The following is a 20,156-nucleotide window of genomic DNA, read 5'->3' on the forward strand; positions in this document are numbered from 1 at the left end:
AAAGGGTGGGTGCTCAAATGTACATGACAGATTATCTCCCGTGAGATCGCCAGGTTCACACACAGAATGGCACTAATAGGGGCAAACGCTGGCATTACTCCTGTTATGCCGCTAACAACCTGCTTAGCCCTCTATTCATCAGCAACCACTCAGGGGAAATATTAGCCTACTTGACTTTCATACTGATTTATGTTTAGAGAGTCCATACCCCACCTTCTTTTTTCCCACTCTCTCTTTATTATTAATCTACTTATTTGGTTGTAACGTATCAAGTGTTCATTATACCAAAGGTATTCTTGGTGAGGACCATATATTTTTTAAATGGACTGTTGTCCGCTTGTGATGTTTACATCCCAGATAATTACTAGTGTTTCGTGAATTGAAGCACTCTTTCCTTATTTCTGTATAAATAACATTAATGTTGCCATAGCATGGGATGCTCCACCATCCCTCTTCCCCCCTAGAAGACAGTGTAAGTGTAACATCTCACTTCGTATACATTATTGATCCCTTTTTCGTTTGTCTGTATGATCATAATAAAAATCAATAAATTAAAAAAAAGAAAAGGGTGGGTGGGTGCAAGCACACACCCCTGCCTTACCCCTCTGTCTATAGATATAGGTGAGGTGAGTTCCCCCCCGTTTGCCAAATGTAATTTGGGTATAATTGCCTTTGTGCAAACCTCTGAGCATATGGTAGAGATAAAGAGGCACCCCAGATCACTTACAATGGCCCACAGTTTGTCTCTTGGTACTAGATCGAACGCAAATTTTAAATCCACGATGGTCAAATAGAGACTGCCACACTCTATTGTCACCGTTTTCCAGTACAAGAGTTGCAGCCCGAATATTTGGTTAGTGGTGGACGTGCTTTCCCTGAAACCAGCTTGCAGTGGGCTTAAAATGTTATGTTCGTCCACCATCCAGGCTTGGAGATGGGCCATCAATACCCTGGCAAAAAATTTCGGACTTATGTCGATGAAACTTATGGGCCTATAGTTTAAGCGGAGGAGCGGTGAAACCTTTTTGTAGACTGGTAGAATTTCCGCACCCGCCCAAGTGGATGGAATAGCCATTCCCTGCAATATAGCATTAAACAGGATCCAAAAATAGGGGGACCAGATGGTTGGCTCAAACTGAAAGAGGTCCCCAGGAATCTTATCAAGGCCAGGTGCGTTGGAAGGGGCAATTGTCTTTAAGGTGTTTGTTATCCATGTAAGGGTTATCTGCGGAGCCTCAGTACAGATGTTTTGCAGTGGAGCTATCTCATTTGTTGCATTATTACCTGTGTCCCCCAACCTTTGGTACAAGGCCTCAAAGTGATCTTTCCTATTGTCGGCAGCGATATTTGGTTCAATGGCCGAATTCCCTTCCAAGCTGCCTGTATTCACTATACACCAGAAAGCCTTCATATCGTGGGCAGATAAGACCTGCTTGAGGGATTCCCACTTATCCAGCTCCCAGGCTGTTTGGCTTCGGTAATACTAGCTCTGTATAGCACCCTGTTTGCTCTAATTAGGGGCCTGTCTTTGGATTTAATTGCCTCAATTCAGTCTAGCTTATCCCTCTAGCAGCTGTCCCTGAACCAGGGATGTTCACCCTTTTTAAAACCACTTGGGCGTGATGTTGGAAAAAATATGTCAGCTAGGAAAGATGGCAAAATTTCATGGGTCTCTGCAATTTGCACAAGGGAAATAATAGCACCATCGCCAGGGATGGACTGTTCTGCTGCCGCTAGACAAGGGATAATTGCATCATATCAAGATTGCTGAAGGGCTGTCCACCGAACCTTCTTCTATCATTAGTCAAGACCAATCTATCATCAGATGGTATGTTTGAACCAGCACCTACTTCACTGAACAGCAGTTCTAGCTCCACAGTTAGTGCATTATGGTCGCTGTAATGTCGGGTGGAGACAACAAAGTCATCCACCCGATGCTAGATCCTAAAGTTGATTAGAAAGTAATCTATGATGGAGGAGTGTCCTGGGCGATTGAAACTGTGTTTCCCTGGCGTGTCAGATTTAGTTCGACCGTTACATGCCCTTAAGGAGTGGTTCAGAGTAAGGGATTTGATCTGAAGCACCAGCGGTGTCCACGCCCTGACAGGCGGGATGCATGCCTCTGGAACAACCCAGTGTAGATCTTCTTCAATGGGTATTCCTTCATTAAAGTCACTCAGGGGCTCAAACTGACAGTTAAAATCCCCACCAATGACCATCCAATGGTTACTAGGGATGGTAGATATGAAGGTTGCTAGTTGTTCAAAGGTCGGTGATTCATGGCTGTTGCTGACAGGCCTGGAGTAGACGTTTACCAGAGCAATTCTGAACTTGGATGTGAATGTCAGAAGAAGGCACTGGATGTCGTTAGAATGAAACTCCTGCAGTTTGACTAAAGAGCTCAGATGGTACTTGACCCATATGCAAAGACCTCCTGAGGGCTTACCCTTACCCTTGAAAGTAGCGGCTATACTATAGGATGCAAAACCCAACCGCTGAGCCACATCTCTATCTCCCAGCTTTCTTGGAACATACAGATGTCATATTGATCCACAAAATCCCCCCCAGTCAGGGTTGTCAAGCTTATTTTTAAGACCCGCAACATTCCAGAATGAAATCCTTAACTTTGTTGGGTCTCTTGAATTAGCAGGCATAGGTGACCTAAGTTTAGCATTGAGAAGCCTGGTTTCACTAGGCTGATCAGTACTATCAACAACAAACACTGGGGGGTTGAAGTCTACAGGGGACACAGGGGCTGTAGCCGGAGGCACAGCTTTTGCTGGCCCTAGGTTTGTATTTAAGTGAATTACAAGGGACGACTGCCCCAGAACGGTAGGGCCATCACCTCTTGCATGACTGCCTCCTCCTGGGAAAATTATAACATGGGGGTCCCCAGGGCTCCTACCCCTGATCCAGACATAATACTCATGGAACAAAATTCCCTATTAGGGAAGCCCCTCTCCTTGGTTTTTCTGTTGAATGATGGTTGTCTGTTCAGGATACTGCATTACTGTGAGTCAGTCTACCTCTCCCAGAATCCTAAATCTATTTGCTGTGTGTATATTGTATAGTAGGGGTCTGTGGGGATGGTACCACTGTCTTGCATGAAGATGATTCTGCTTCCACAGCCCCTGACCGTGGCTCATGTACCCGCTAGGGTCTAGTACTTGGTGTGTGATGTAGAAGTAACGTAGTGATTGGTATCTAATTCCCTCCTCTTGATTATGGAGTTTTGGACCTAAGAGGCTTTGAGCGATCATTGGTTTTTTAGGTCTCGCGTGAGCCAGCGCATGCGCTGCTTTGCGAGACATTTAGTAGTGGGCTTTGAAAAGTCCTACCACATGCTTTTTGGTGGCATGGAGCATGCGGTTAGGCGCACATGCACGAGCGGAGGCGCCATCCCGCACGCACCACTCGCGTCCTTTTTTTTTTCTTTTAGCGTGAGCGCACGCGCACACAACTCCCGCTTCTCCCACCACCACATGGCGCGTCTCACGGCTGCTCACGCGCGGCCAATGCTTGTATTTGTTTGCAAGAGGGATGCAGTGAAGCAGAGTGAAGAGTGTGTGGGGGATAAATCCGAAATTCCCTCCTGTGAGGTAACATCAGAAACCCTGTAGCGCGTTGAGATTGACAGAATCATGAATGAGGCCAAAAAACTTGTTTTCGTTCCAAGAAAGCCTTTTTAAACTGGAGCGTTCAGACATCTCTACTCCACCCCTCCAACAGCCTACCAGAATCGGGGGTCAGAGCCTTCCATAGGGCGGAGCCTCAGATTACTTCCTCATACGCGCTTTCATGTCGTTCCATGCCTCCTGCCTACTAGCCCTGCCAGATATTGTATTTCTCCGTGCCTAGAGCACGCTGCCAACTGCAGTCACTCCAGGCAGAGGTGTTTTGCTTTAAAGACAAAAAAAAACATAAAGTTATTTAGTGTGCATTTCACTGTCTGCGAACCGCAGCACAGCACCTGTGCACCCCAGGTACTGAGGAGGTATGCCTCCGGCGCCCCCTGCAGCCCTGTTGAAGTCACTGCCCCCGTGCCTGCAGCGGATGTCGCAGGACGAACAGCGAAGAAAGCCTCTTGACCCAGCCGGGTTGCGCTGAACTTGGCATTTGTTTCAAATGACATTGCCGTGAACTTTGAGCATGACGCATTTCACAAACAAGAAACCTCAAACTGCCGTCCTTTAAAGGGGGCGCATTGTTTTCATTTCCATACGCGCATTCCAGATACGCCAGTGGTAAATCACCGTTGGCGGAGCGATCCGTTTGTGTTTCTTCTCCGGGCAGGTCGGCCAGGTAATTCCACTGCACACGTTTTGCACAAGATGAACCAATCTGTTTATGGAACAACACAGCTTCGGCGCCACAAAAACAAGGCTCAATCGTGCGTCTGTTAGACTTCTCGTGGGTAGACGGAACATAACCTGCACGTTGACATCTTGTAAATGTACAGCATCCATGCACCTTCACCCAGTGGCTTTAGTTTAGACTAACATTTAGGGGTGCCTCAAGGTTCGAAATGCTTTGACCTTTGAAGGAACTGCGGTTTCCCACCTTTGATGCATCTACAAAGCCCTAAATGCTGTTATAAAACCACCTTGGCGTCAGTCCTAATCCGTGTGTTGCTAAATAACACATTTCACAACTCAGCGCCTGAGTTACAACTTTCACCAGCACCACACGCTAGTTCTTCCTGCTGTCAAGTGACGTAGCTGTAGCCCTGGCCCACCAGCATTGTAAGGACACTCCTTTTCTTCAGGTCACTTTGGCCATCTCGCAACAATGCCCTGTGGAAAGTGGGGCATTTCCATGTGTAGGCTTGTGCTTTGGGTAAATATTCAACTTTTTAGCAATTCTCGAAGAATTCCAAGAGTGCCTTAGAGAATCTGCAAGTGTTTCAAATGACAACCAAAAATAACCTGCGTGTATCGATTTGTACACACACAAATGTATTGGTGCAGCTTTCCAGGTGTAGAAATATGAAGCTATAGTCTGTTTGTGCTTAGTATTGTTTTCGGTTTCTTCACTTTTCTTAAAGTCAAGTAGTCTTAATGACTTATCCACTCATTACTGACTCCTCACTTCCACCTTCAACCAGGTGTTCATAAAAAAATATATTTGCGGGATCATTCTTCAGAGGTGCTTCTGTGTGCAGTACACTTTAGTCATGTTTTGGCAGCATGTTTTTATTACTTTTGGTGCCATTTCAAAAACTAGCTTTCAAAAGCAGGTTTTCTAGTAATGATGGAAACGCTACACCCTTTTCAGTTTCGTGTCATGTGGAGTCATCTTCCTCATAATTTCTTGACTAAAGGCGCAGCTCTGTCCTGGCAATCCTTTTTTAGGTCTCGGCTAGCGAAGGCTGCGCTTGCGCAGTCTCGCTCGCGAGATTTAATGACTTGGAGAAGAGGGGCTTGAACCCGCCCCCTCTTCTCTCCTCTTCTCCATTGGCTGGCCTCTTAAATGCTGGCCAGCCATTGGAGAAGAGGCTTGTCTCGCAAAACAAGCCCCGTCCTTTTCGGATTCGGGGGCGTGTTTTTTCGTTACTTTTCGCTGGGCGTGTTTTTCTCTCCTCCAGCCAATGGCAAGAGGAGAGAAAAAGAAAAACACGCTCCCGAATCCGAAAACGCCACTGCGTTTCTCCGAGGCATTTCTGCTTCACCTCGGAGAAAGGCAGTGGTGTGCTTGTCCTCTCGTTGTGGAACTTCTGCATGAGCGAAATGTACACATTCAATTCTATTTTGTTTACACGTGCATTTACTTTGGGAATCTCCTAGTGACATTTTCTCACAACTACTCCTGGAATTCTTTGGGAATTCAGTGTAAATCAGAGGTTCACAAATTGTAGGTGCAAGCCTACTTGCATAAATTTCTGCCTTCCAAGCCGAGAGTTTTAAACATTGAATTCACAGTTATTCACTGCTGGAACGTTGACACGTATGCATGAGAGTTTTCTTTAGAATCTTTTTCAAGCATTGGTTGGAAGGGTCTCTCTTGCTGTTGTTTTCGCGGCTCGCTAGCGCCTGGACGCAATTGCAGTTTCGCTTCTCGCCGTGGGTTCAGACCTGACTGTGCTTCGGCGGCTGTAAATCTGCAGGTTCCTTTGTGGTCGGCGTCAGAGGCCGCCTCGTGACGAGAAAAGAGGCGGCCGCGGAGCAAGATCGGGGTTCGGGAGGATCCGGACCCCATGGCCCATTCACCGGTAAGGAGGGCCGCGCCAGCGCCAGGCTCACACACTCACCACTGACATGCTGCGGGCGGGCAACGCTCCTCCTTTCATCATTTACAATTTCCTCATTTCAAACGTGCCCAGCCCCATCGTTGCAGTTACAATAGACGACTCTTTAAACGCAAATTGTAAGTCCTGTTAAATGTCCCCATTAAAACAACGGTTTATTTCTTGCCTGGCTACACGATATTTTAAATTATCCATTTATTTAAGTGAATGAATATGTATTTAATGGGGGGAAATCTTTTGTTGAGAAATCTTTGGGTAATAGATTATTATTGAGGAATCGACATCAAAAGGACTTAAAACTCTGTAGAGCAAAAGCCACATACGCTAATGTTGTAATTGGTTAAACGCAGAGGTCTAAAACCAGCCTTTGGCATGAAAGAAAGCTTCCAGATTGTGACTCGCCTTTCATGCATGCTGCAGTTGTGAGTGTGACCACCGTACCAGGCCAATGTTTGCCTCTCAGTTACGAAACATTGTGAATGTTTCTCGCGCTTCCTGCCCGAGGTCACACTTGGTTGACGCAGTGGAGAGAATACTGTGCCGGGACACGGCCCTTCACAATGCCACAGATGACCTCCTAGATAGACTGACTCACTATATCCGATGCACGTGTCCGGAGGCCCCAGGTCTTCCCACCCGCCCAAAAGTGCCCAAGATCACGCCATTTGTCACAGCAGCCATCTTGGAAGGGTCTCCATCCAAAAGAGGCAGCCATACTGTAACTTATGGCACACCTCGGTTCGAACGCCTTCAACAGTGCTAACAGTAACAGATTTAAGCAAGATTATTAAATCTGAAGGCGCCAGTTATTACAGTAACGACCATCCCAGAACTGAGCCGTTCATGTGTGCCTAACTGCTGGTCTCTAGTCTTAAAGTTTCAAGCTTTGTTAATTATTTAGTTCAACGTTGCAGTTCCCGGAGTGACAAGTTGTATGGCATAAAATAAGATTGATCGCTTTGAACTACGCTGGTTTACCAGGTGCTTGTTACATTGCCTTCAAAGCACGCTGCACTATGTATACATTCGGATGAAGGTTGTAATAATTTGAGATACTCTGGGAAGTGGAGACTATTGGCTTTTTTCATTGGTTTTCTGAGCCTCCCTAATTGCACCAGAGTTCATTTGTTACAATAGCTTCCCCTGGATCCATTCATGTATCAAGCCTTGATTTGTCTGCATTCGCTTTGGTCACGTGGGGGCACACCTACAACCCTTTTGTAAAATGCAATTGAAAGTCTACGCAAGAACGATTAGCTCGGATTTGATTGGCTAGCCTCGAATCCTGTCCCTCATTAAACATTTAGGTTTTGATTGCCAAGTTTAGCATTGCAACCGTAGCTTTATGGCTTTCGTTTTAATTTTTCATATGCATCTATCTGTCAGGTCTGACGTGAGTTGACAAAAACATAAACAAAAATAATGTCATGAGCAATGCCAATAGCTCTAACTTTAATAATGCCGAGACCATTGCATTGTAAATGCTTGTTTCTAGTGGGGATTAGCTCCTAATATTGACCTTTGTTTTATTACAGTCCAGAAAAATTTTGCTTTTTTCCTCTCCACGTAAAAAAGCTGAATAGCTGCAATATTCTTTAACTCAAAAACTCATTAAAATCAAGGCTATCTTCGATGTACCTAATTTTGGTTATAGAGAAGTTCAGGTCTACCAGCGTGTTACTATATTCCATGACTGAATTTAGGTTTTATTTCTGTATTTGCATTTGTCAGTAGCCAGTGAAAAACAATATATTGTAATCTAAATAATGCAAAACATCAGTAGAAATCATTTCTAAAAAGCGAAACCATCAGGAGCAGCATAGCATGTAATCGGTATCAGTTAATGATCTACATTAAATATAGTACGAAAATCAGATTACAAAAGAAAATTATGCAGCGAAGCCACAACAGCAAAAAGTAATGTTTAGAAAGTGATAGTTACACAGTAGTGCTTTCTTCAGAATTTCCTTACAGCCCATGTAAAAACATGCAACGTTATTTTGCAAAGAATGCATTTGTAGAATTACATAACACAAAGGCGTCCTTGCATGGCAGAAGCCCTTCTGTCCTAAGCATTGGCATCACCAGTTTTCTTATATTTGTGAAAAATTGGCCAAACTCAAAATGTATGGTAGTCTCTCAAGTGAAATACCATCACAACCACAGTGATCCAATGCATTTGTAGCACTACTCCATTCAGTTGTAGGTCTGCATAGCATAGCAAAACACAACAAAACACAGCATAACAAAACACAGCATAGCTTAACACAACAAAACATAGCATAGCATAACAAAACATAGCATAGCATAACAAAACAAAGCATAGCATAACAACACATAGCATAGCATAACAAAACAAAACATAGCATAGCATAACAAAACACAAAAAATAGCATTGCATAACATAGCATTACATAACCTAAGAAAACATAGAATTAAGTTTGATAAACTCATAGTAGCGGGCTAGCTAGCTTTAACCCCTTCAGCGCGGCGCGGATTCCCGCGCCACGCTGAAGGTTCGTTGCGCGGGCGGGCTCATGACGGAACGGTTCCGTCATGAGCACAGCCCAACCGACGCTCATGACGGAACCGTTCCGTCATGAGCGTCGAAGGGGTTAAAGGGCAGTGACTGTAAGCAACTCCGTCAACCCAGAAGCAGTCACTCGGTCACCTTTGCTCTTGTATTGCAGTGGCTTAATTTTTTAAACAGTGCCCATATTTATACTATTAGCACTTTACTTGTGCAAATTTCAGGGCTCACAAAACTTTGATGAATTGAAATTCACAACTGAGGCCGTTAAGTTCGCGCTATATAAAACTCCAAGGATAAATAAAAAACATTGCCATTTACAATGTGATTAGCTCAAAAAAATACAAGACCTATTGCAAAGTACAAAACATTGCCATTTACAATGCCAATAGCTCCCGCTCCAACAAATGCGAGACCTATTGCATTTCCAATGCTTGTTTTAATTGATCACTATGCAGTCCCCTTGAACATCTTTAGGTCTATTTCCCACCCACCTTACCCTACGGGTCATGAGGATCTCTCCAGCATTTTCATAAGAGAATTGCCTCTTTCTTGCTAACCAAAACATGAATTTGATCTTCAGATCATGATGCGTTTCCCACTGCCCTTGTTTAAGCTCGGGTACACCAGCTAAGACAATAATATAGGGAGATGAGGCAGGGGGTAGGTTAATGGAAGGTAGATCACTACACTCTTCCCTAGCCCCATTACAGGGCTTTCTACTATCTCAATCCCCTCTGTACCTAGAACCTGGCCAATTCATATAGTGTTGTTTATTTACCATACTAAGATGTTCGGGTCTTTACTCCTAGGCTCACAACTAGCCATGTTAGAAGCCTAGGTAGAGGTTGAATTTTGGGCATATGGGGGTTCTGGTCTTATTACGGATACTTGATCAGGTACTTGGTCCAATACTTGAACATCTGTATCCGCCTGGCAGCAAACATCTATAACTTTCCCTGGTACTGACGTTGACATACCCACCCAGGATTCAAAAGATTCTGTCAGCTTATCTATCCGTGCTGATAGGGGGCCAAGCTCTTCTTTTACAATAAGTCTGACTTGTGTCTGAAGGTTCACCACCAAGTTCTTTACCCACAATGGGTAGTCCAAAGACACTAGGGTATTGTCTGTACCACCCGAGTTCATATCTAGCTCATCCTGGCATCTTCCAGTATTGGGGGTCCCATCATTTTGCTTTTTGTGCCCATTCTACTAGGTTACGTAGACTTTCCATTTTTTGCGGGTCAAGCATCAATAGCCCCATTGCATCGACCAGTTGTTGATAATTCCTTCTCCTTTGTAATGGCTTTAGTCTGTAGAGCCTGAGAGACGGATTCTGTTTCGGTAATTGTTTGTTGTGAGGCCGTGTGAGGCGCAGGAAAATGAAGATCGGGAGTTAAAGATAATCACCTCTCACTAAGTTCAGTTTCTGTAGCCATTGCACCAATGGCCCTCTGCAGCATTTTATCAATTGAAGTGGGAGGCACTGTTGGGGCAGAGTATGCTGTTTTGCGGGACCAGCCCGTTTCCCCATTATTGCAAGTATCAAAGAATTAAAAGGAGGCCACAGGGTCCAGGTAATGCTCAGTTACAGGCAGACAGCCCTCAGTAGTGGCACCCTGAATGCTTCAACCCAACATAAACCTAGTACTTGGTGTTCCCCCTTGCTTGTATTGGCTAATAATAGCAGAGTGTCTAGATGCCGTATCTTGTGATTTGCTCCGCTCCCTGGTTTCTGGAAGCCGATCCTCCTAGGGCAGATGTCAAGGGGGTGGCCCAGCCCAGCCTCTTCCGGGCGATGGCAGGCGCAGACGGGCCCAGGCTTTGCCCGGGCGCGGCTCTGGCGCGCCCGCTCGCGTCCCACACTGCGGGAGCCCCGAGCTCATTTAATCCACCTCCTGGCGCATGCTGGACCTCAGCGGCAGCCGCAGGCCCGCAAAGGTACCTGGGACCTGGAGTCCTGGTCCCCCCTGGAGCGGCAAGGCAGGCTAGAATTGGCGATGATGGGCTCCCACGCTGCGGGAGCCCCGAGCGGATTTAATGCGCCCCTGGCGCGTGGTGGTCGGCGGCCGCAGTGCCGCAAAGGTACCTGGGATCTGGAGTCCTGGTCCCCACTGGAGCAGCAAGGCAGGCGAGCTGATTTAATGCGCCTCATGGCGCATACTGGTCGGCGGCGGCCGTCACAGTACAGCAAAGGTACCTGGGACCTGGAGTCCTGGTCCCCGCCTGGAGCACCAAGGCAAGGCATGCGAGAATTGGCGATGACGCGTAAAATCACGAGGGCATTCGCAACCTGGTTTTGTGTGGTGTTTAACACTTTACTTCTAATAATCCAAGCTGCATACAAGAATTTAGAGACGGTCACCACCACGATCGAGGTCATGTCACTTTTTCATATTCTATGTGCATCTACTCTTGACAATAAACAGAGGGCTGTACACATGGGGGCACATGGACCTCGGTTTCACATACAGGGGGCAAAAAAACAACACGTGTTCCCCACTTTAGCGGACGTTTAGCAGCATGGACAACACACAGATTCCTGGTTCGCCTCCCTCCATTTTGCCATTAATGCTCCTACAGGTAAACACCCATATCTAAATTGTTGGCATAGGGCTCGTGCCCATGGGGGGTATATAAAGACCAGGATCACCTCGCCCTCACACACAGACTTGAGGCAGAGAAATGCACTTGTCAAACTCCCTAGCGATGTGTTGTGATCTCTAGATAATATCATTAAGGGGAGAGTGGATAGTGGGTACTTGTTAGGTCTGTATCTGAGGTTGTACCAGTATCACACAATTCAATAAAATGGCACCTGGAATGGCAAAAGAATGGTAGTCCACGCCATTGGATTCAGTGTCTCCAGCATCACTGAATTTACCGGTCAGGAAACTCGCCTCTTGCAGGAATCGAGGTGTTGTCATTGATGGAGTTCTTATAGAGTGAGATCTATGCAGTGTTTCATATCTGCACATACGATGCTGAAGATTCTCAGTCATTTTTTAGCTGAGCCATGTTCAGAGCCTTTTGTCAGCTGGGAAGCTGCCACACTGTCATGATTGTAAACAGCATCCCTCCTCTTCGGACCAGCAAGGAACTTAGAGGAGCCATTTAGTAGCTCAAATATTTAATGCAGATATGAATGACATTTAGGTGTTTCTAGTTGCTAGAATCAATATGATCTTTTTGTCTGCCAATGTGACTCAAGGGCTCAGTTTTGCCATCACTGTTCACAGCTCACATTATTCCAATAAAATACACTGGTGCAGGTATTGATGTGTTCTGCAACTGTGACTGGCACTCTTCTCCTTGTTTTCTATTCTAACATACGTAAATGTGGGACATCATTGAATTATGAGTTTGATACTAGATACGATGGGAAAATAGGCATGGCTAGAATTCCTTTCTTTTGCTTTATTTAACACGTTTTAAAGTGCACAACAGCTGCCTAGTTGTTTATAGTGGAACTATGCAAATTACAAACAACAAAGATAGCTCTTTAGGTATATCATATTATTTCATACTTTAACCTTTCCTCTCTCATGCAGCCACTTTCATTTTTGTTTGAGATTTTCATCATAAACATGTACTTTGCCTGTCTGATAACCTTGTTGTGTTGCTTACTTATTACTGGCAAGCAATACATTATTTTTATGTCTCTATTCTGTTTCTTCAATAGATTGTGATGGACATGGAGGTTGAGGGGTATGCAAACTTCATGCAGTAGACATGACACAGGGGATAGGCAGGATTAAATCATGAGAATGAGTTAGGAGTATGTGTTAGTGAAATCCAGGCAAGTTTGGAAACTCAAAAAGGTAACTAGCTTTCTCTACTCCTTTTTTTTTTTTTTTAGGAGGCATATGTTGAGTACCTGAGGAGCATCAGCTACATATCTCAGATCTTGCTGGAAGAAGCAGAAGGAATCGCAGGTATAATGCCAATTTTTGATTTTCACTCTTTGTGACAAACCGCATTTCTGAGTCATAGTAGTTTCTGGAGAGTTCTAGGTGTTGCTCACTCTCCACTCGTGATTTCCTTCATTGTTTGAGTTTATTTTCACAGATCTTTTCTGTCAGTGGTCAGACACAGCTGGTGTAGGTCCACTAATCTAAACAACAGATACATTTTCATATGAGACCAACAATGTAGACCAACCACAGAGTGCTACAATTTTGAGAAACAACTTTTACAGATACTTTATTGTTTTAAAATCACTGAGTATATTATTCATAGGTGGGGAAGAGGAAAGTGTCTTTACAATCAAATAATTACCGGACTTATGTTAAAGATCTAATGCTTTAGGTGGCAAACCTAAATGGTGGATGTTATAGTTTGCTGACAGTGGAGAGAGAGTAACAACAAGAAGGCTGCAATACAGAACCTTCTTAAGCAGCTAAGATGAGCTCAACAACCAAACTAAATGTACTCCCGCTCAAGGGCAAGTTAGAGCTCCTTGATTATCCGAGGGTTTTTCACAAAAAAGCTTATTCATTAATCTTGTTCATGGTTCATCATGCACACCTTTGGGATTTACTGCCTTCCATCATTGAACCACAAAGGTAACCTCACCTCCTAAGTGATTGGCATGCTTCTTTGTGTTGTACATAGATAGGAGAGTTGGATATTCCACCTAATTGTCTGACACTCTGTGTCTGCTGTTTGAGCTCTGTAGCCTGCTTGGAAGAATATTGCCTGCCCACACCCCTGGGCAATGTTATTAGGTTCAGGCATCAAGGCTTCATAGCCATAAACTATCTTTTCACAGGAGTAGCTGAGTCCTGCTTTTTAAATACTTTGCGTGCTCTTATATCCCATTGTAAAATAGAGAATATTTTTTTTAAAAAGAGCTAACGTCAAAAACAAACTTAATTAAAAGTAGAGTCTGGGGGTGAAAAAAGCTTGTTCTGGATTCAAGCATAACCGCTTTCAAGTCTTAGATTTCACCCTCAGTTAGACATATTTCAAGTAACAGTTAAAGACTTCACCTGTCTGATTCATATCTGTTCTTGGGAATTTCCTATATTGATTAGTTCCATGCCCTCCCTCTTTCCCCGAACACTGTTAAAGGGCAATTCGTGGTTTTAGAGGTTTATTAAAAATAAATATAGTTAACTTTATAGTACATAGCTGTGTCCTTTATATAAGCAGAAAGAATGTTGCAAAATAGAGACAAATCATACACACTGGAATACCAGAAGGCTCCTTCCTCAAACGCATCTTTTAACCCTTGCTCTTGGGAGCCTAGACCCTGATTGGAGTTACAAACGCTCCACAAAGTTGACCATTAGCAAGTGATAGGATCTGTTATGTGAAAATGTAGCCTTAACATAATAAAAACAAGATAAATGGGAAAAGTCTGTTCAGTGGGTAAAGCTCTAGTAATCCTTATATTTGCCCAAAGTGTATTGATGATTTTGAATACACCTACATCTGCAATCGTTTAAAAAAATCAAATAGCAAACTACATTGTTCCTCAGAAACCGCATTGCTAGACTCTCGGAAATGTATATGTCTCGTTTATAAAAAAAATCTTCACTGCATCATGCTAAACCAAATAAGAAGAGCGGAATATGTTTTGGAATATAGAATTTCCAAGCTGACCTAAAGGAACGTTTTCAGGGACACTAGGGCAAGGATTATGTGAACTAATTCTTCACTTTATTCAATAGCAGCCCTAATTTTAATAAAACACTACATTTTCTATGAGGCACAGGGAAAACTTTTAGTCTGCTACAACAAGTGTCAGTCCATAGCTGTGTACATTTTGCTTCCAGACTATCCTCTGCTCCTCTTTCTTCCTGCAAACTCGAATCCAACTTCTCCCTGAACTCATTCCTGTTTTTTGTTTACCCTACTCACAACGGTTTCTTCAATCCATACAATCTAATATCAATCCTTATGTCCTCTTCAAAATTTTTGTAACATCGTAGTCCATCCGTGGTTGGACCATAAATTCATTCCTAAAAGCAATTCATACAGAGACAATCCCTTATTATTCGAGAGAAAACCACCTACTTACTGTGTAATCTTCATAGGGTTGGGTCATCAAACAGATATGTCATCTACATGTGGGATAATTCTTGCCCTTTTCCTTAATAGAATTGAAAACTTTTCTTTACATCAGCTAGGAAATTCTAGGTCAGGAAGGGAGTCGAGGATTAGGCAAGTTTAAACTTTACTTACTACCAATGAAGCCACCTGTTCCACAGGTTTGAAGTAGAAATGCTTGAAAGTAGAATCAGATGACCAGTCAGCCGTCTTCATGATGTCCTCTATGCGAGTCCCCAGTGAGAATGCTTTAGGTGCAATGGCTTCAGTGCGCACCAAACCACAAAGGGCCTGATTACAATGTCGGGTGAAACACCGTTGCGTTTTCAAACCACCCGACCTTAGGTCAGTGGTTCCAACCGCATGATTACGATGCGACCGCCCTTGGGGCGGTCGCAGACATTCATTTTCCAATGGAAGCTCGTGCCGGGTGCAGAAAAGGCCTGCAGCACAAGCTGCCATTGAAAAATGGATGTTTGTGAACATCCCTGCACCGTGTGGCAGGAACCATGCCTGTCACACGGTGCAGGGATGTTTACGGGGGCACCATAGGTGCCATTGCGGAGGGCCAGGGGGCAAGGAGGCCGGCTAGGGGCCCCCACTGGCACTTCTGACGGAAACAGACATCATAATCCAGACGGTGGAACTGCCATCATTAAGGGATTATGTTGTCTTTCCGACACACAACCAATGGGTCAGAAACACATCGGAATCCCCCCGCATGTTTGACTTCAACCGTCGTCATCCTAATACGGTGGTCCGATTGTAAACCTACCATGTCGGGCGAAAAGCCTCCCACCACTGGTCGGTGGCTTTCCACCCGTTATCTGTGACAAGGACCTCCGATCAGCACAAACACTCGCTACACTGCTGTGTGTAATTTTCAGGAACTTGCATTTTGAAATTAACTGGATTACCAACCCGCTGTTGCGCTCTGATGCCCCGGCATGTAATCCGCTGTCACTGCCACCTGGCTGTCCAAGCAGAAATGACAGAAGCCCTTGGCCATCTCCAAGAGTAGTCGAGAACTCATTTCGCCCAGGTGGTTTATGTACAGTACTGCTGAAATGTTGTCCATCTTGGGGAGAGCACAACATTTTTCTCTTCTCTTTGTTCAACATGTGACCGCAAAGGATCTCACCAGACGTTTCAGGCAGTTAATGTGTAATCCTACTTCGACTTCGGACCATTTTCCTCCTGTCTGCAAATCTCTGCATCTGGTTCCCCAGCCAGATCTGCTAGCATCTGACCATATGACAAGATGGAGTTTATTCCTCATGTGATCCCCCCCACACGAAAAGTGATCAAATAATTTCCAAAGAACCTGCTAAGTCCTGGAACACTAGGTCACCTAGATTCTACAAAGAATGACGTTTTCTATCTACAGCACACAGTGTCCTGCTCCAGCCACTAACCTGTGCTTCTATTTTTCCACTCAGGCAATATGTTCTTCAGGATCACCATATTAAGCCACTTCTTCAAGAGCTGCAGACGAGGATTTGAAATAGCTTGTAACTGCCTTTTGCTAAGGCCCAGAAAATAAGAGATGCCTCATCACTACCCTTGTTTTCAACATAGACTCCCTCACATACGCCAGGGATTTTTCAAAGCTTCAACCACTGTGTCTGCATTAACATTAGCTGCAATAACAAAAAAGGTGAAGGATGGAATGCATGAGTTCATCTCAGCCCCGGACAGTCGTTCAGATTGCATTCCAGTCCTTGTTTTTCACCCACCATGCCACTCTAGACAAAGTCCCGCATTATGCAAATCAGTACTGACCCTGCTTCTCATTGGAATAGTCTGTCCCAAAGGAGGTGAGGTCCCTCCAGAAGGGACTAAAAGCAACCCCAGAAAGGTTTTGTGCTACTTGGGCCTCGCCAGTAAGGTGTAGCTTTAGTCCTATAGCACAATGAGAATGGTACCAACATCTGGGCATACTCGTCGCACTTACAGTGTCAACTGCAACACGAGGTCATGAAGCGAATGCTCAAATTAATCTTGTTCACTGGCAATTGCTCAAGCGCATTCCAATCCATCGTTTTTCGCATCAACATAAGCTGCATTATTGAAGCCAAGATGAGTTTTAGCATCAGTATTTACTTCAAGATTGGTTTTGGTATTGGTTCCAAGTGTTTATTTGAAGGCAAGGGATTCTCCTTTGTGGTGATGCATTTAGCCGTAAGACTCCTTACATTGAGGCATTCTTCAGAGTTGAGTCGGAGTTTGACCATAATGATGCACTGTGTCTTGGAATACACCTCTAACTCGACTACTACTAGGTGAAATCTTTTAAATTCTTACTGAACCTCAGCACCATCTGAGAAGGCCTCATCATTCAGGTATTTTATGTGGGAGCGGTAGACCCAGAAAACACCTTCTTACAGGTTTAATTTCTCTGTTAAAAAGAACCCAGTCTCGGTCGGCCGCAACCTCCACATTGCACTCTATACAAATATAAGTATACAAAGAAACGTAAACATATTTTTGAATGCTGTCCCGAGTATAAGTGCTTCTTTTTTTAAACAAACTCAAGCTAGATGATAATGTCTTGCATAGAATTGTGTTCTCAAAATGCGAATAGACCCATTTCTGTAAAGTCTAGGGCTATGTAGTGATGGTAATAAGGATAAAAAATGTACAGGAGCTTTTTTGGGTGGAATTCTAATTTATGAAATATGCTTTGCTGCTACATGGAGATCAATTCACACTTGCTTGGTTGGAGAAAGCAACTTTTAAGAACCTGTTCTCTTCACAGTGGGGTAATCGAAGCATGGTGGCATAAGATTATCGCCATGTGAAGGTCTGCGGCAATGATTGTGTGAATGTGAAGGAAGTGTCCACTGAGTGGACATAAAACAGCAATCATTTAGGAGGAGTGGCAGTGCAACTGCCATTTTACTGACCTTAACTAGACATTGCCCCTTTTACCCTCTGCTTCCATTATCCCTTGATGATCCATTGACACTGCTTTATACTTAACACCAGTGTGCTCTCTAACCATGTAGTGCTTATACCCATGTAGTCCAGATTATGTCCTTCCATACTCTATGTATTTCGATCTCATTTCAAAGTTTTTGTACAATCGTATCGGGGGGTAGTTACTCTGTATTAATTATGGACCTGTACATTTGTATGTGTTGCCTGTCTTTAGCGCACGCTTTGAGCCGGAGAGATGTAGTATCTGAGCATATAATTCTTGTGAATAAAACTCTTGTGTATTAAGCACTACTATGTTGCTGTGTGATGAGGTAACACTTGGGCAATTTGTTTGCCCATATAAATGATTACATTTATTTGATTCGGTCCTTTCTAAACCATTGTTTCTGCATACTAATATAATTGTAAGCATTACTTATTTTCTGCTTCACTACAACCTCTATTAAAGTTCTTGGACAGGGTACATTTTCACACTAATAGACGGTGTGCACATTAGAAAGTGCTTAAGGTCATCTTTCAGGTATGGAGCATTTGTCAATTTCAACATGTTTTGAGGAGAGGATGGATGCAGGTGCAGTGTTGGCTTTAGCCGGAATACTGTGACTGATGTTTCCATCTTTTCTTTTTCCCTTCATTTGAAGATGGCAGTAAAGTTGTTACTCCAGACACCCCGAAGATGTTAAAGCTTCTAGAGCAGTGCTTGGAAAGAGCCAAAACCACAGCTGCAAAGCTAGGTGAGTCTGTCTGTATTCTGTCCAATAGTCCGGCTGAGGAAGCACTCTATACACTTGTAGTTGACGCTTGTTTGACTTGAGAAATGGAAATGCTTAGTATCACAGGTGGCCCAGAGAAGTGAGACTAGAGGGAATTGCTTCTGTCTGTATGGTCCTGGCATATGGGTAAAGCTAGGTAAGGGTATGTACATAAAGGGGGGTTCTATGTGTCCTCTCTGACGATCCGGAGAAAGATGGGTGGGGCTATATGAGGCAAACAATAGGACATTTTTTTCCGTCACACCTCTAAGAAGGTAGTTAGGAAAGTAAGGTTGTATCAGGCAGAGGGTAAGGAGGGCTTCTTTGAGTTCTTAAATATGGAAGGAAAAAGGTAAGCAGAAGTGGCACAGGATAAGGGGACCTTTCTTTGAATTATATCTGTGGTATGGGTATGAGAAAATTTTGAGGTTAACCCAGGAAAGAGGCATTTGAGGAAGAGAGGCACAGAGTAGAACTAAAGTGCTTTAATAGTGCTTGTTATCACAGTTTCATTTTTTTTTAGCACTGTCAATAACATATTTTTTTTTTATCCAGCTAAATTGTACTTTTGTATTTGTATTGGAAGAATGAAGGACCTTGTTGTCCTCCCTGTGTATTGATGTCATTGGTTCTGTGGCCTGCAGGCACCACATATATCTCATTAGTGTTGAGCTCTTTGAGCCATCTGGCTGGCTACAAGGGGCCTTCTTATTGTGATGTCTGCCACGCTAGCAATACTGAAGGGGTAAAGGTAGCCCTCAGGGATAGTTTTGCGGCCTTGAAGAATATAGGGAGAATGATGAGGTTGTGTGGCAAATAATCTAAGATAGGCTTTTGTATTTTTTCCCCTTGGCTGTGAGATCATGTATATGAAGTTACCGCCACACCTCAGATGTGACTGGTTGTGGTGCAGTCTGTAAAAAGGGCTTTCATTTGAGTTATTCCTAGTGCATTTGTAAAATAGAGGCAGAGAACATGGCAGGGTTCCTTTAAAAATGTTGTTTAATGTTAGGAGTCTGGGGCACCTCATGACAGGGCGCCAAGCAGATGTTATGTGTAATTGAGAGTTGAATGAATGTGTGCCTTATTTTTATGCTAAGCGTTTTTCTGATGTGAGGGCAAATTGGTGGTGTTTTCACATTTATATAAACACCACTGCTCAATTTCTCTGCCTCAAATTGCTTATCATTTATCTCAACAATGAGGTATAGCACAGTTAGATTTGTTTGGTCAACATGGGATAAGGACTGGATCTTCAATACAGAATTGGGCATCCTCGGTCTCCTGAATCATTTGCTGCAACAGGGGAACGGAGGTGTTTAAACATTTCAAAAGTATCTTAATAGTTCTTGTTAATAGTGTTGTTGGAAAGTGGATTATTGGTAGGGGCAAATTTAGGTCTGCCACTGGCAATAAGGCCGCTAACACATGATTGGACCCAGCATAGGTCTTAGAAAATTATTCCTATGCTCAACCCTTGGTAACTTGGCTGTGAGCAGGCAGGCTTAACTTCAAAGACAGGTATGTAAAGCATTAAAAAACACCAATTCAGTAAATAATTAGGACACAACACATAATAAAAATCCAATACCAATTTATAAAAATAGGAAATATGTTTATCTTTAAAATGACA

At 43.8% G+C, this 20,156-nt stretch overlaps 1 protein-coding gene across 1 annotated transcript in view; it reads left to right on the forward strand.

The window, feature by feature from the left end:
* The window catches only part of VPS9D1 (VPS9 domain containing 1), a 436,405-nt gene that overhangs the window by 30,302 nt on the left and 385,947 nt on the right, over positions 1-20,156 (forward strand). Inside the window, exons 2-3 of the mRNA XM_085640133.1 lie at positions 12,637-12,712; positions 18,413-18,505. Coding sequence (XP_085496259.1) covers positions 12,637-12,712; positions 18,413-18,505 — 169 coding nt within the window. The remainder of the gene's footprint in view (positions 1-12,636; positions 12,713-18,412; positions 18,506-20,156) is intronic.

The sequence above is a fragment of the Triturus cristatus genome, chromosome 12 (assembly GCF_964204655.1).
Source record: "Triturus cristatus chromosome 12, aTriCri1.1, whole genome shotgun sequence".
Classification (NCBI taxonomy): Eukaryota; Metazoa; Chordata; class Amphibia; order Caudata; family Salamandridae; genus Triturus; species Triturus cristatus.